Source organism: Heloderma suspectum, chromosome 4 (assembly GCF_057233095.1).
Source record: "Heloderma suspectum isolate Gila_16-S chromosome 4, 16-S_ref, whole genome shotgun sequence".
In the NCBI taxonomy this organism is placed as follows: domain Eukaryota; kingdom Metazoa; phylum Chordata; class Lepidosauria; order Squamata; family Helodermatidae; genus Heloderma; species Heloderma suspectum.
The window spans coordinates 175,629,245-175,643,364 of record NC_139461.1 but is presented as its reverse complement, the minus strand read 5'-3'; the positions used below and the strand labels follow the sequence as shown (position 1 = coordinate 175,643,364).

The 14,120-nt window shown below is 43.4% G+C and overlaps 1 protein-coding gene across 1 annotated transcript in view; it reads right to left on the bottom strand.

The window, feature by feature from the left end:
- The window catches only part of HMCN1 (hemicentin 1), a 349,376-nt gene that overhangs the window by 244,540 nt on the left and 90,716 nt on the right, over positions 1 to 14,120 (bottom strand). Inside the window, exons 5-6 of the mRNA XM_084848192.1 lie at positions 6,594 to 6,765; positions 3,454 to 3,560 (exon numbers count right to left, since the gene is read on the bottom strand). Of these exons, the coding sequence (XP_084704318.1) occupies positions 3,454 to 3,560; positions 6,594 to 6,765 (279 nt within the window). The remainder of the gene's footprint in view (positions 1 to 3,453; positions 3,561 to 6,593; positions 6,766 to 14,120) is intronic.

The following is a 14,120-nucleotide window of genomic DNA, read 5'->3' as shown; positions in this document are numbered from 1 at the left end:
AACTTCATACGCTGCCAAATGCCTGAGAGAGGAGGAAGGTGTTAACCGAAAAGATGACAACATTGGCACCAGATGGGCCTCATTGGGGAGATCATTCCATAATTGGGGGGCCACCACCGAGAAGGCCCTCTCCCTTGTTGCCACCTTCCGAGCCTCCCTTGGAGGAGGCACCTGGACGAGGGCCTTAGATGATGAACATAGTATACAGGTAGGTTCATGTCTGAGCTCTCCTTCTGATCAATATTAATCATGTCTTGATTGGGTCAGGACATGAAAACATGACTGAGCTGGGGAATTTTTCTATTCCCCTCCTCTCTCGCTCACATCCACTACTTTTTAATGTTGTGTAATGGAGGCTTGGGTTAGCAGACCAAGCCTTATCTTCCTAGGGGTTCTTTGCGTAAGACTGTTAACTAATTAAAGAATGTTAAGTTAATCATCTTCCTTTTAAACAATTGATAAATTAAATTTAAATCATGTCATGAAAAATAAATAAAAGTGCCTTTGAAATACTGAAGGGAAGGGAAGATAGCTTAATAGTCAATAAACAAATTTTAACATCCCTTGTTAGAAAGGAAGGCCATTTTTCATATATTCTTTTTCCATTCTCCATTGCAACAACACACCAGAACCAAAACAGGCAAACACACAATCACAAGCATGCATTTAGCTTTACATTTTATAGGATTTTTAAATAGCATTTGTGGTATGATATATTGGCTGCCTTATGGGCAGAATATAGCTTTAAATAAATCAATAAACAATTGCATCATTTAAAACTTCCTCATGCCTATTAAGAGTGACTCCCACCAACAAAACCTTTCATTGATTAAACCTTAAGGCTCTACACCACCCCGGCTTTTTGGTTATGTACATTACATGCCTAATTTATCCTGCTCTCCTCCTTCTTGTAGAGCTGGTGCAGGGGTAACACTGGGATTTTCCTAACCATGGTTAACAGATTGTCAGCGGGTTGTGGGATCACATACTCCTTCTCTTCACTGGAGTTAATTCCCTCTTCTGTCTTGGACAGTGCTACCCACTGCCTCCACCACTACATTGTAACCCTCTCTGCTAAGAATGTAGACCCCTTTCCTCCTGCCTCTCAGTGAGGGACAGCTAGTTACTATCTATCATACTATCTCACTAGCATTCAGTGACCTTAACTGTGGTTAAGAGATACATCTGAACCAACTTAAATTGTAGTTAAAGCTAACCATTCCCCACCCCCACCCCACCTCTGTCTACCCAGGATCCTTAATCAGCTTCAACAGAGAAACCAGGTTCAACTTAACTGTGGTTAATGTTGGTGCTGACATATCCTGTAGCCACAGTTAAAGGTGGGAAGACAGAGATGGGAGGACAGAGCATACCACCAAGTCGTCTGCTACCAAGGCTTTCTTCACATGGAACTTTTATCCTGCAACTGAGATTGCTCCTTCACGGAAGTTTGTGGGCTCATGATGCTGTTAACCTCCAAGGCATCTCCTGCACTAAATGCCCTTTGTTCTGTTTTTAAATAGACCGCAGATAATGAGCTACCAAATTACCCCGTTGTGTTCCGCTTGAGTTCCCTCCCTGAAAAGAGGAAAAGTGGCAAGAAGAAGAGCGTGATGAAAGATAATGGAAGACTCAGATACGGGGAGGAGGAGGGGAAAGGGGAGGGGGGAAAGGAAGGGGGTGAAAAAGAGAGTCGTGATCCTGCATTTAAAACAGAAGCAGAAAGCCCTGTTTTAAATACAGGATTTTAGGCTTGGATAGAGATGCCCCCAGTCTACCTGCCCTCTAGATGGGTGAGGAGAGCAAGTACCGTCAGCTTTACTGCCCATCTTAGTTGTGTTTTCATTTACTTTAGGGAAGCTCAACTTTGTCCTGCCTTGTGAGCCTCTGACACGCAGGCACATTTGCGATCCTCCAGATCCACACTTTATTATATTGTGCAGCTGGCTGTGATTTTTAAAGGAGTGCTTTCTACAGTGGGAGTGATGTATGTGGAGGGGGGGAGGTTAGGAGACACAGCTCAGCTACAAGAGCCTTTAAGTAATTATAGCTTGTGAGGGTTGGCTGTGGAAGCTGGGTGTGCTTAACAGCACAGAGCTGCAGTGGAGTGTGGAATCATTTTGTCATGCTCATACCATGCTTTTGGAACCTCAGCACTAGCCACAAATATCATCTAGAGAGGAATCCACACTGTTCAGAAGCACATAGCAGAGGATATCTCATTTGCAAAGTACACAACGATTTGCTTAATATGCACATCACAGACATGGCTTCTGCTTCACTGGGGTGGTGACAGACCACACTTACATTTTTTTTTTTCCAAATAAGCCAAAAAGGCATGGAACCAAAATTCCTGTCCTAGGGCTTCATTTGCCTAAGGTTAATCTCCTGTTCTTCTCTGGCCCATAAATGTTGCAAAAGCTTTGACCGTCTGTGGTTTAATCATTTTCCAGAAAGAAAGCAGCCAATGGTGGGGTGGCTACTGTTTTTCAGAGCCAGGCCATGTTGGCTATAAGAACATAAGAAGAGCCATGCTTGATTAGACCCAGGGTTCATCTAGTCCAGCATTCTGTTCACACAGTGGCCAACCAGTAGACCAGGAACCCACAAGCAGTACATGAACAAAACAGCACCCTCCCACCCATGTTCCCCAGCAACTGGTGTACATAGGCTCATCGCTTCTGGTACTGGAGGTAGCACATAGCCATCGGGACTAGTAGCCACTGATAGCCTTTTTCTCCAGGAAATTGTTCACCCCCTCTTAAAGCCATCCAAGTTGGTGGCCATCACTACATCCTGTGGTAGCAAGTTCCATAGTTTAACTATGTGCTGTGTGAGTTCTTCCTTTTATCTGGCCTGAATCTCCCACCAATCCACTTCATGGGATGACCCTAGGTTCTAGTATTTTGAGAGAGGGAGAAAAATGTCTCCCTATCCACATTCTCCAGGCATAATTTTGTAAACCTCTACCATGTCTCCCCATACCCTCCTTTGTTCCAAGCCTGTAAGGACTTGAAAACCAGGAGGAAAACCCAAGTCTACATTCTGGAGTGGCTTATCAAGAGGGCCACAGCTTTCCCCAAGACAGGAAACTAAAATGATTGAGTTTAAACATCCATTCAGTATAAAGGGCCAACTCTTATCATAATGCCCCTAATCATCAGAAAGAGACTTACAAGAAGACTTCACCCTAAATCAAGGTGGGCAGAAAATAGATCTCCAGATGTTTTGGACGTCACTTCCCAGCATTCCTGAACATTGGCCATGCTGGCGGGGCCTTGTGGGATTTGAAGTCTCAAACATCTGGAGATCTACCCTCTGCCCATCCCTGCAAAATGGTAAGAAGGATTATGCATCATCAACGTTACCGTATGAAGCCTGATATGTACCTTTTATATAAAATTGTATCATACATGTAGAAAATTGACTGCATCATTACTACAGTAACATTACCTTAATTGTCCACATTCCAGGCTCCGGATCTTTTATGTTCACTACCTTTGCAGAGTTTTCAATATTCAGTAACTCATTCAAGCCAGATCCTTTCTTTAAAAGCTTACCTAGAGCACAGCCAAAGAAGAAATAATTGTTTCATTTTTACCAGTTACCTCAGTGATGCTCAAACCTTTTGTGCTTGCTCCCCCCTGACAACCACACACACCTTGAAAATCTGAAGCATGATCTATCACCGTAGGGTCAACAGTGCAAGAACAGTTATAGGTGCAGAGATTCAACAAACAACAAGCCAACCTGATGCGCCTATTTGGCTCTTTCACAGTTTTGCAACTTTCTGGCAAAAAGCGGAATGGCGCATCAACCTGATTCTGTCAGCTCATATATATATTTCACATTTAGCCATCTTGCACTAGGCCCAAATTCCTACAGTAGGGACCCTCTCAAAACATGACATGGATTTTTAGAGCTGATTTAGAGGCTATGCATATGATTTTACAACACTGGAAGCCTCAAATAGCTCCAACAATATAAGGCATGTTAAACATGAGAATATCAATGCAAAAAGGGCAATGCAACAGGCGTAAGGCCACATATAAGCACAATCTCATCTGGAAGAAACTTTGTACCTGTCTAAAGCCAACTTCCCCAACCTGGTGCCCTCCAGATAGGTTGGACTACAGCTCCAGGTTGGACCACAGAGGGCGCCAGGTTGGGGAAGGCTGGTCTAAAGAGATCAGAGCTATTCCACAACAACCATAGATTTAATCATGACCACCTTGGGCAATGGGGAGTTTTGACTTTAGTCTACTACTACAACCTCCTGTGGAAACAATGGCCAAATTTATTGTGAGGATAAAATGGAGAAGAGGAGGATTACATATGCCACCTTGGGTTCTTTAAGGAGGAAAAAAGGTGGGATAGAAATGAAATGAAATGAAATGAAAAAATACATACATACATACATAAACTCAAGTCTAGTCTTGGCCCTGAGTTTCTTCTGTTAATTATGTGCCAAATATATTTCCATATAATGATCTTAAAACCTGCTGCAGGTTGCAAGGTAATTTCTAGTTCACAGAAAAGTGGCTATGCTCCCGAAAAAGACCCCTCCTTTGATGTTACATTAGTCCCGTGAGTAAACCATACACACAGGCAGTTATTTATAACAGCGAGCGCCCTGAAATACCAGCTGAGTTCTGGGGAATTAGCACTGGAAAAATACAAACCATACAAAACTGTTTCACAAACTTCTGCTAGCTGAAGGACATTCTCTTCTGAATTACAATTCAGACTGAGTGAAAGGAGACAAAGCCAGAGCAATGAATTGTGCAGAGACACAGTGGGCAAACCTCTTCTGTGGATTAGTCCTTTGGGCTCGCAGAGCGCTTTAGCTAATTTATTTATCACAGCGTGTTGGCAGTTCTCTTGAGTGTCCCAGCATGCTGTTTTGAGAGTACTGATCTACTGTATTATAGGCACTCCCAGATGAGTTCCAGTAGTAAACTAGTATTAAGATGCTAAGAGAGACATACACTCCATCTGTGCTACCCAGGGTTTATCTTGGGATAATCATCTTAGATATGGACAATAATTTTAGAACAGACCTCTTAGATAAGATACTTGGATTTAAATGAAGACTCTGTGTGGAGGGCTATATATACGGCTTTGTCTTCTGGGTTTTTAAAATACCTCTTTAAAAAGTCTCTATAAAATGTTCTGCTGCCCGTAATGATGTCTCTGAGTCAGTGCAGCAAGTCTTCCCTCTGAGTTAATTTTGTTTCTCTTTTCTATTTTTAATGGTAAGGAGAATTCTCCTCAGAGGGTGTCTCTGGAGACCAATTCCAGATGGTATTTGCCTGCCACCATCAAGCCGAAGCTCTGCCAGATGTGCCTTGCTTATTCTGAACAAGGATATTGGCTTCAGGTTCTCTCTTTCTCTTTGCTTGGACTGACTCTGAAGTACATCTAGTGGGATCAGGAGAAAAAGGAGGGCCTGTGCTTCTGTGTGTGAAAACAGCATTTCAAAATTACCTCAGTATTTTCATAATGAAAGAATATCCAATCACATATTAAGTGGCAAGCGTGCTTGCTACCAATACATGGATGTTTGCAGCAGCAAATGCCAGAGCTCCCTGGATGGCAATTTTTACCAGAGGCCATATTCTGAAGTAGGCAAGGCCTGAGAGACCCCAACAGCATTAAGGCTCTTCATCAATTCACCCTTGTGGGTACAGATTACGAGGCAAAGGACTCTTCAAAACCCTACCCCGCAGTGTGAACAGAGGCTCTGGCAGAATCCTCTCCTTATTAAATACTTCAGCTTCTTGGAGAGAGTGGCTGGGGAACATAATAAATGGAGAGTGCTGCTATTGCTGCCTTGTTGCAGTCCATGCTAGAGTTAGCAAACCCCTGCATCTGAAGAGTTGCTAGTCCTTATGCACTCAAGCTTCATCTCTACTCTTGAACCCCCTTGCTTCTAGTATCCCTTAATTTTTGCCTGGCCTTTCTTAGTTTTCCAAGCTATCGTTTTCATTCTCCTTTTTCTCCATGCCATAACAGAAGCACATTTACCAAGGAAGAGCACCGGTAATCTGTTGCTTTGCCCCCATGAAACATTTCCTAGAAATCCATCTACAGGCACCCAGTGATAAGGCCCGTTCTACAAAGGGCTATCAAGTGGCTCTGTAAGCCCAAATACTTTTATGGCATTATTGGCATATCTGCTCTCAAGGCCGGCACTACCATTAGGCAGAGTGAGGTGGCCACCTTAAGCAAGATCCCAAATGCTGGGAGGCAGGGAGCTCCAGCAAGATGTTTAGAGGGAGAGTTGTGTGTGCCACACAACCTGCCCCTAAGCTAACTGCTGGTGGAGGATGCTGTCCCATCGCCAGTGTACAACTGTTAGTCTGGTCATCTTTTGTACATGAAATGGGAATGGGCGCCATCTTATCCATCATCTCAGGCAGCAAAATGTTTTGGTCCAGCCTTGGCTATTCTACAAGCTTGCATTGCTTTTATATCACTTACACTGTCGTGGCTTCTCCTGAAGAATCCTGGGAATTTCAATTTGTTGAGGTGCTGAGAATATTAACCCATCACCACCCATCCTTGCAGAAAGTTGTGCATTAACAACTCACCTAAAGGATCATGGACTTCAATTGCTGGAGAAAGACCACTCAGTGACACTGTAACCTCTTTCAAGCTGGGATCAAAGGGGATTTGCCAAGCAATTACTGCTGAAGTCAGGTGGTCTGTAGACAAGAGATGAACTTTGGAAGCTTGCACTGCTTCTTCTACCCATTTCAGTACCTGCAAGAGAAAGGAATATCAACGACAGCGACCATATTATAGTTTACTGGATATGTCCCTTGCTTTGCAGAACAATACCCCTAGTTCACCATGATTAAACTCTTCGGCAGTCATCAAACAGCTATCTCTCAACACATTTGTTTTGCCTGTAGGCCCAAAATGATGACTAGTGCCACACATTTCCTACCCCAAATTACTTACTGCACTTCCTTCTAGCCAAAGCCAAGCTCACTTGGTCTACAACGCATCACCACCCAGACTGGGGAATTTCTGGAGTAGACAGACAGTAATTGTGGCAACCCCTAGGTCCCTAAGAAAACTGTCTCCCTAAACTCTAGGCCTAGAAGTAGCTTTTAACAGAATTCTCCCCTCCCCTCCACCCACCATGATTTCGTTGTTGGAAGTTCCCACTTGTACAGTTTAATTCCCCCACAAGTCCTTGGAATCCATCTTGCTATAAAAAGCAATCCATAAATTCACTTCAACAGGCTTAGCCTTGAAAGAGGCCACCTTTGAAACTATTAAGGTTTTAATTAGAGACACGTTAACTGTGTCTCATAAATCTCATTAAAAATGAACTGGGAGACTACAACAAAAACAATTAATTTAAGTGCATGAGGCAGCTTCCAGAGGAGGTCCATGGCTGAAAGTCTGTGACTGTTCTAAGCAAACTCTTGGTCCATATTTATTGGCCAAGAGGTGGTAGCCTGCTCAACCATCTACCCCCCTAGAGTTCCTCAGCAGTCATTTTATGGTCCAATCAATAAAAATATGTTCTGTCAGATAAGTACTCCAGCTGAACATCAGGAAAAACTTCCTGACTGTTAGAGCAATATGACAATGGAACCAATTACCTAGGGAGGTGGTGGGCTCTCCCACACTGGAGGCATTCAAAATGAAGCTGGACAACCATCTGTCAGGGATGCTTTGACTTAGATTTCTGCATTGAGCGGGGGGTTGGACTCGATGGTCTTATAGGCCCCTTCCAACCCTACTATTCTATGATTCTCTGATTCTATTGTTACAATGCAATCTTATGCATTTGTACTCAGAAGTAAGTCCCCCTGTATTCAATGGATTTTACTCCCAGGTATGGGTATATTCGATTGCAGTCTTGGGGTCTCAAAAGACAATAAAATTCAGATTCTTCCAAGCTCTACCCATGATCTACCCCAGGGATAGGCAACTTGTTGCCCTCCAGAGTTTTGGACTACAACACTCATACTTCCTGAGCATGGGCCATGCTGACTGAGGCTTATGGGAGTTGTAGTCCAAATTATCAGGAGGGCACCAGATGCCTGCCCCTGAAAAGGAGCTCTCAATATACTTGTCGAAAGTGTGTTAGTTCTGTCCCAAATCCACCAAAACTACCAGATTCCTCTGAGTTTCACCCCTGACTTCTCAGGTTATGCTTAAGCCTGCTTTGGTGCCGCCTGGCTTGGCCCTGCTCAGGAGGCCAGTATTTTTACAGTCACCACTCAAGGTTTCATATTTTCCCTGCAGCTGCCAATGCTCTCATTGCTAAAAAGTCTGTGCAAAAGTTGGCAGGTCCCAGCACACAGAGGTTCATACAAACTGTTTTTTCAGTTTGGGTTCACATCCCCTGGGTTTGCAATTCAAGTGCTTGAAGGCTAAAAACTCCATCAAACACACTAGTTGTGAAGTTAAAAACCACACTTGCCCCAAACCTTTAAAAATAGACTGGAATTCAAGTTCATAAACTTTGGCATGTTACATGCTGCTTTAAATTTCTTTGTTTTTGGACAGGTCTTAGCACATGTAATAGAAAGCAATTCCTTACACTCCTTTAAATGCACTTAACATTATCTCAGTTTGGGGGGTGGGGGATGAAGTTAATAAATCAAAAGCCTAACATATAAAGTAAGTCACTGGACCTATAAAGCTGCTCAAGAGAGATAAAGGACCATGCCATGAACGATCTCCCTTTGCCCAAGGGTCCACATTAACATTTGAATCAGCAAGCCCTTCCATGCTATAAGAGATGAGAACTTCCATGGAAATCACATCATGAAGCAATGAATTTCTCTTAGCCAAGAGGAGCATCCATGGAAGCATAACTCGACAGGAGGGAATTGTTATTTAGACTTTTTAAGTCATCACAGGAATTCCTAGACTCCTGCGTCTCAAAGTGTTGTTTCTTCAATACACTTTCAGAAAAGTATGAGAATGAGTGAAAGCAATATACAGCTTCTTTTTCAAAAAGTAATTGATATTGATCATTTCTGCACACACACGCACACACACACCAAACAACAATCGTGGATACATAGTCAATTATTATTACCATTTTTTATTTTTTACAGATGTGGAACTGGGCCTGTTGGAGAATGATTTGTCCCAGGCCACCCAGAGACTATACGAGTCTACTGAGGTCTCCCCTACTCCAATCCAATCATTTGATACACCCTTGTAATGCTATAAAATGGCTGTTTTAATCATCAGGGTTACATACCACAATTAAGGCCAATTATTATTAGTACCATTTTTACTGCCATTACAAGAAGCCAGCAGTTAAAGAATTGGCTGATTATTTCAAAATGATATGTGAATTTTTTTTGCCAGGTCACAATACTGCCATGACAGAAGAAGCCACAACTGGCAGATTTCCTGTTAGGGTCTAGACACTAGAGCAGCCTTCCCCAACCTGGTGCCCTCCAGATGTTTTGGGCTACCACTCCCATCATCTGTGACCATTGATCATGATTGAGTTGTAGTCCAACACCGCTGAAGAGTAGAAGGTTGAGGAAGGCTACTTTAGACTTAACCCTTTGCCTCCATTGACTCCCTCCCTTGCCTGTCCACTTCCTTCCTGCCATTAATAGCTCTGTCCACTTCCTTTCTGCCATTAAACTCTATGTGTAGTTTTGCCCCTAGTCCTCCTTTCTCCCTTGTTCCTCCTTTTATCAATTCCATCTCTCCCACCCAAACTGTGTGTTTTTTTCTTTTTTAACAAAGGCTTCACTCTATTCCAGGGGTGCAGAACCTCAGGCCTGGGGGCCAAATCTAGCCCGCCTGGGGTCCCCTCCGGCTCCACCCATTTTCTCGCAACCACTGGTGGTTTGGTGGTTCCTCAGCTTTTGTGCAGTGTTTTCCCCATTCTAAAACTTTGAAATGCTCTCCTAAGGCTTAGTTATTGGCCATAAGAGCTTTAAGCTAGAATATGCAGGTATTTTTGTTGTTTGGGGCCACACCCCTTTTGCCTTTGGCCCTGCCCACTACCAGAATAAACATAAGAACGTAAGAAGAGCCATGCTGGATCAGACCCAGGGTCCATCTAGTCCAGTATTCTGTTCACACAGTGGCCAACCAGGAACACACAAGCAGGACACGAGCACAACAGCACCCTCCCACCCATGTTCCCCAGCAACTGGTGTACATAGGCTCACTTCCTCTGGTACTGGAGGCAGCACATAGCCATCAAGACTAGTAGCCATTGATAGCCTTTTCCTCCAGGAATTTGTCCACCTCCTTCTAAAGCCATCCAAATTGGTGGCCATCACTACATCCTGTGGTAGCATATTCCATAGTTTAACTATGCACTGTGTGAAGAAGCCCTTCCTTTTATCTGGCCTGAACCTCCCACCAATCTGCTTCATGGGATGACCTCGGGTTCTGGTATTTTGAGAGAGGGAGAAAAATGTCTCCCTGCATTCTCCACACCAGGCATAATTCTGAGCACCTCTTTTATGTCTCCCTTTACCCCCCTCTTTTCCAAGCTAACAAATCCCAGCTGTTGTAATCTTCCCTCACAGGGGAGCTGCTCCAGCCCCTTGATCATTTTAGTTGCCCTTTTCTGCAACTAAATGCAGAATACTGCCCTTGAAAGCATCTCTGAAATGGAATTTGGCCCTTGGTCTGAAAGAGGTTCAACACCCCTACCATCCCAGGACAAAGAAAATTAGTGTGTCCACAATTATTCTGTCATACTGACTTTAAATCTTGTTTGTATACCAAGTAGTGTCTACCTGGTGTGTGATTACTGTCTTACTAGTATTCAAACACCAGGTTTGTGATGTTAATAAAGACGCAGACTGGAATTCAGAGGAATGTGCGTGAAAGGTGCACACATGATCCTGCCCCAGAGTTTCCTTTCTATAAAGTGCTTCTTTCCAGAAATTATTTCAATTTCTACAAATCCAACAAGCAATTTGGGGTTTAGGAATGAGACCTGTAGGAAAGCAAAATTGGGGAAAGATAGCACATGCACATTCTAGTGCCAGCCTTCCCTCCAGATGTGCTGGACTACAGCTTTCATCATCCCCAGCAAGCACAATCAGGATGTGTTGGCTGTGGATGGTGGGAATTATAGTCCAACACATCTGAAGGGTGCCAAGTTGGAGAAGGCTGCTATAGTAGCACTTCCCCTTGAGACAGCTCTCGTATGTAATTCCCTGTTTTCTAAATTTAAGGAACTATAGAGTAATTTCAAGGCTCTTGGGTAGGAATGCAGAAAAGCACCTTTCGAAAGAGAAATCACAGGGTGTGTGTGTGTGGGGGGGGATGTTGCATGTGCTAAACATAGACACCCCTCTGGATTCCTGCCATGCTTTAAGGTGATTTGAGATGGGCGTATTCTAATTTCACTATCCTGCACAAATCATTATGTATGCATTAATATCTAGCAGTCATTTTGTCACCACACTAAGCCTGCCAAGGGATTAATGTAATACCTCTAGGCTGTAAAGCTACAAAGATCTGATTCTTCTAGTCTGCTCCCTTCAGTTTGTGAAAGGGTCAAGATTGTTAGACCACTGGAATCGTTAGAACATTGAAAAATTCCAACTAAACACTTATTTCATACCATCTGAAGTTAAAATTTATTCCAGACACAAGTTGTTGTGGTTTTTGAATAACAAACAATGCTATTAATGCTAACTGATCCCAGACCTTTGCATCTAAAATTCTGGATAGTTTTGCCTAACCACCATGCGTATATGGATAGGTTTTAATGTTACTAACAAAAATGAGGCACCATGCTTTTCGCTTGTAACTCTTCTAGAGTGCAGAGGACTCTTTGCTCTTATCAGGGGGAGCTGAAGATGTTTTTCAAAGAACTGCTCAGGCTCAGCCCCAGTTGCGTTGTACATTCTCTGAGCTATTCACAGATGTGAGAGATAGCACACAGCATGCACGTTTCTGCGGAACTGATGAAATTTCATACCACTGCTCAAGACTACGTAAATATTTTTTTCATGAACATGAGAATGCAAAGATGTTATTTGTTAAAACAGAATGTTTTTTTTCCTGTGCCAGTCATGTTCTTCTATATTTCTGCCATTGTCCCTTCAGTTATTTCCTTTTTGTCCATGTGATGCAATGGTTAGAAGAATGGACTTTAGAACTCATTTCAAATACTAATTCAGCCAAGTAACTGCTGGCTGCTCTTGGACAAATTGCTGCCTCCTTGTGGAAGGCCTTGTTTTCTTTCAGAATCACTGAAGGTGTCCTCTTGAGATGTTCCTTTGTGGGGACATGAGGAAATTAAACACTGGGAGGTCAGAATTCCCTGTGAAAATCCAATAAATTTTTAATTTTGAGGCTTTTAATCTATGGAAGATGTTGCCCAGTTAATAGCCCCCTGCAACACACACACACTCACCTCTCTCTCTCCCTGCCCCCCTTTAAATACTAATTTTCCATTATGGCCAAACACTTAATGCTTCTTGCCTCTGGACCAGATCAGTCCAGGTGCCAGTTCTGTGAGATGCAACTGTCAGAGCTGGATAGAGCTTTGGGGAGAAATGGTTAAATAAGTTCTTCTAACTCGATTTTGAGAAAGCCTCCTCTTGCTAGGTTTGCATAGAATAGGTTATGGATTTGATTCCTGGCTGAGAAGAACTTCAGGCATGTACCTCAGGAAGAATTAAAATGTGTGGTAGAACTAGGGATGCTGGAGAAATTTGAGACAGACTAAAATGAGCTTGGATTTCTAAGAATCCAGCCTGCAGAATCAGCTGCAGAGTGACCCTCTCAGGCCATGTGGAGTCCGTGGACTTCTGGATTTTTAAAAAACTTTTCCAAAATGCACACCTCTTTATTCATAGGAAAATACGCAAGTTTCTCCTGAGGAAAAGTTGAATGGAATGGGGGACAATACGCTAAATGTTACATACTAAGGTAAATTATGTAAATTGTTACGCAACCAATTTTGTATTTATTTGCATACTTTTCCGAATGATGGGGGGAAAATTCACATCCGTCTGTGAGTGGACAATGGAAGCGCCTGACAATCCACCAAATACAGACGGAGCAGATTTTATACAGTTCGTACATCCCTAGGTAGAGCACAGTCTTTCCCAGCATAAGGTCCTGGATATTAGGGATATTGGATAAATCCACAATGGATTCAAATGAGTTTGGATTTCTATGAACCTGACCCACAAATTCCACAACAGAACAGTTTATGCTGAGTCACATGGACTTGTGTACCAGTTTTTACTTTCTGGAATTGATCACAAATTTAGTCATGAAAAATACAAAACAAAAACGGGGGAATACACCAACTAAAACTGCACATTACTTTTTGTGAACCGCCCAGAGAGCTACGCCTATCGGACGGAATAGAAATAAATAAATAAATAAATAAATCCTCCCCCCAATGTGTGAAAATGCAACTTTGGGGGGGGGTTGCACATTTGCACAAATGTGCATTTTCAGAAGTGACATTTGCACAAGTGTACACTTTCCAACACAAAAGCAAGTTCAGAAAATTGAGAAAAATCCAGTTCCATCAACGAGCAGACGATGGAACAAAAGACACCTGACCATCTGTGAAACACAGACAGAACACAATCGTTACGTCCCTACTGGATACAATCTCTGGCATCTCCATTTACAAAGAACATCAATATAGGGCTCAGAAATAACCATTCCTTATGCCTTAGAGAGTTGACGCTACTGGATTAGGTAGACCAGGGGTCCCCAACCCCCAGGCCGCGGACCGGTCCCGGTCCGTGGCCTGTTAGGAACCGGGCCGCGTAGGGGTGTGTGAAACCCCGTTACGTTGGGTCCGTGGGGGGGAGGTGATCCGTCCCTCCCCCCCGGAATCCTCGCCGGCCCCTGCTGGCTCCGCTCTGCAGCGAGTCTGCAGAGCTGCCGGCTGGCTCCGGCTGCTGGCGGACTTCTGGCCGCTGGGACGCAAATGGCATCTACGTAGCAGATGCCATTTGCGTCCCTGTTCTTCAGGTAATAGGCTACGTAATTATTTATGTAGCCTATTACTGCAAAGAACAGGGATGCAAATGGTGTCCGCATAGCGGACGCCATTTGCGTCCCAGCGGCCAGAAGTCCGTCCGTGAAACCATCACCAACCCGGTCCATGGAAAAATGGTCTT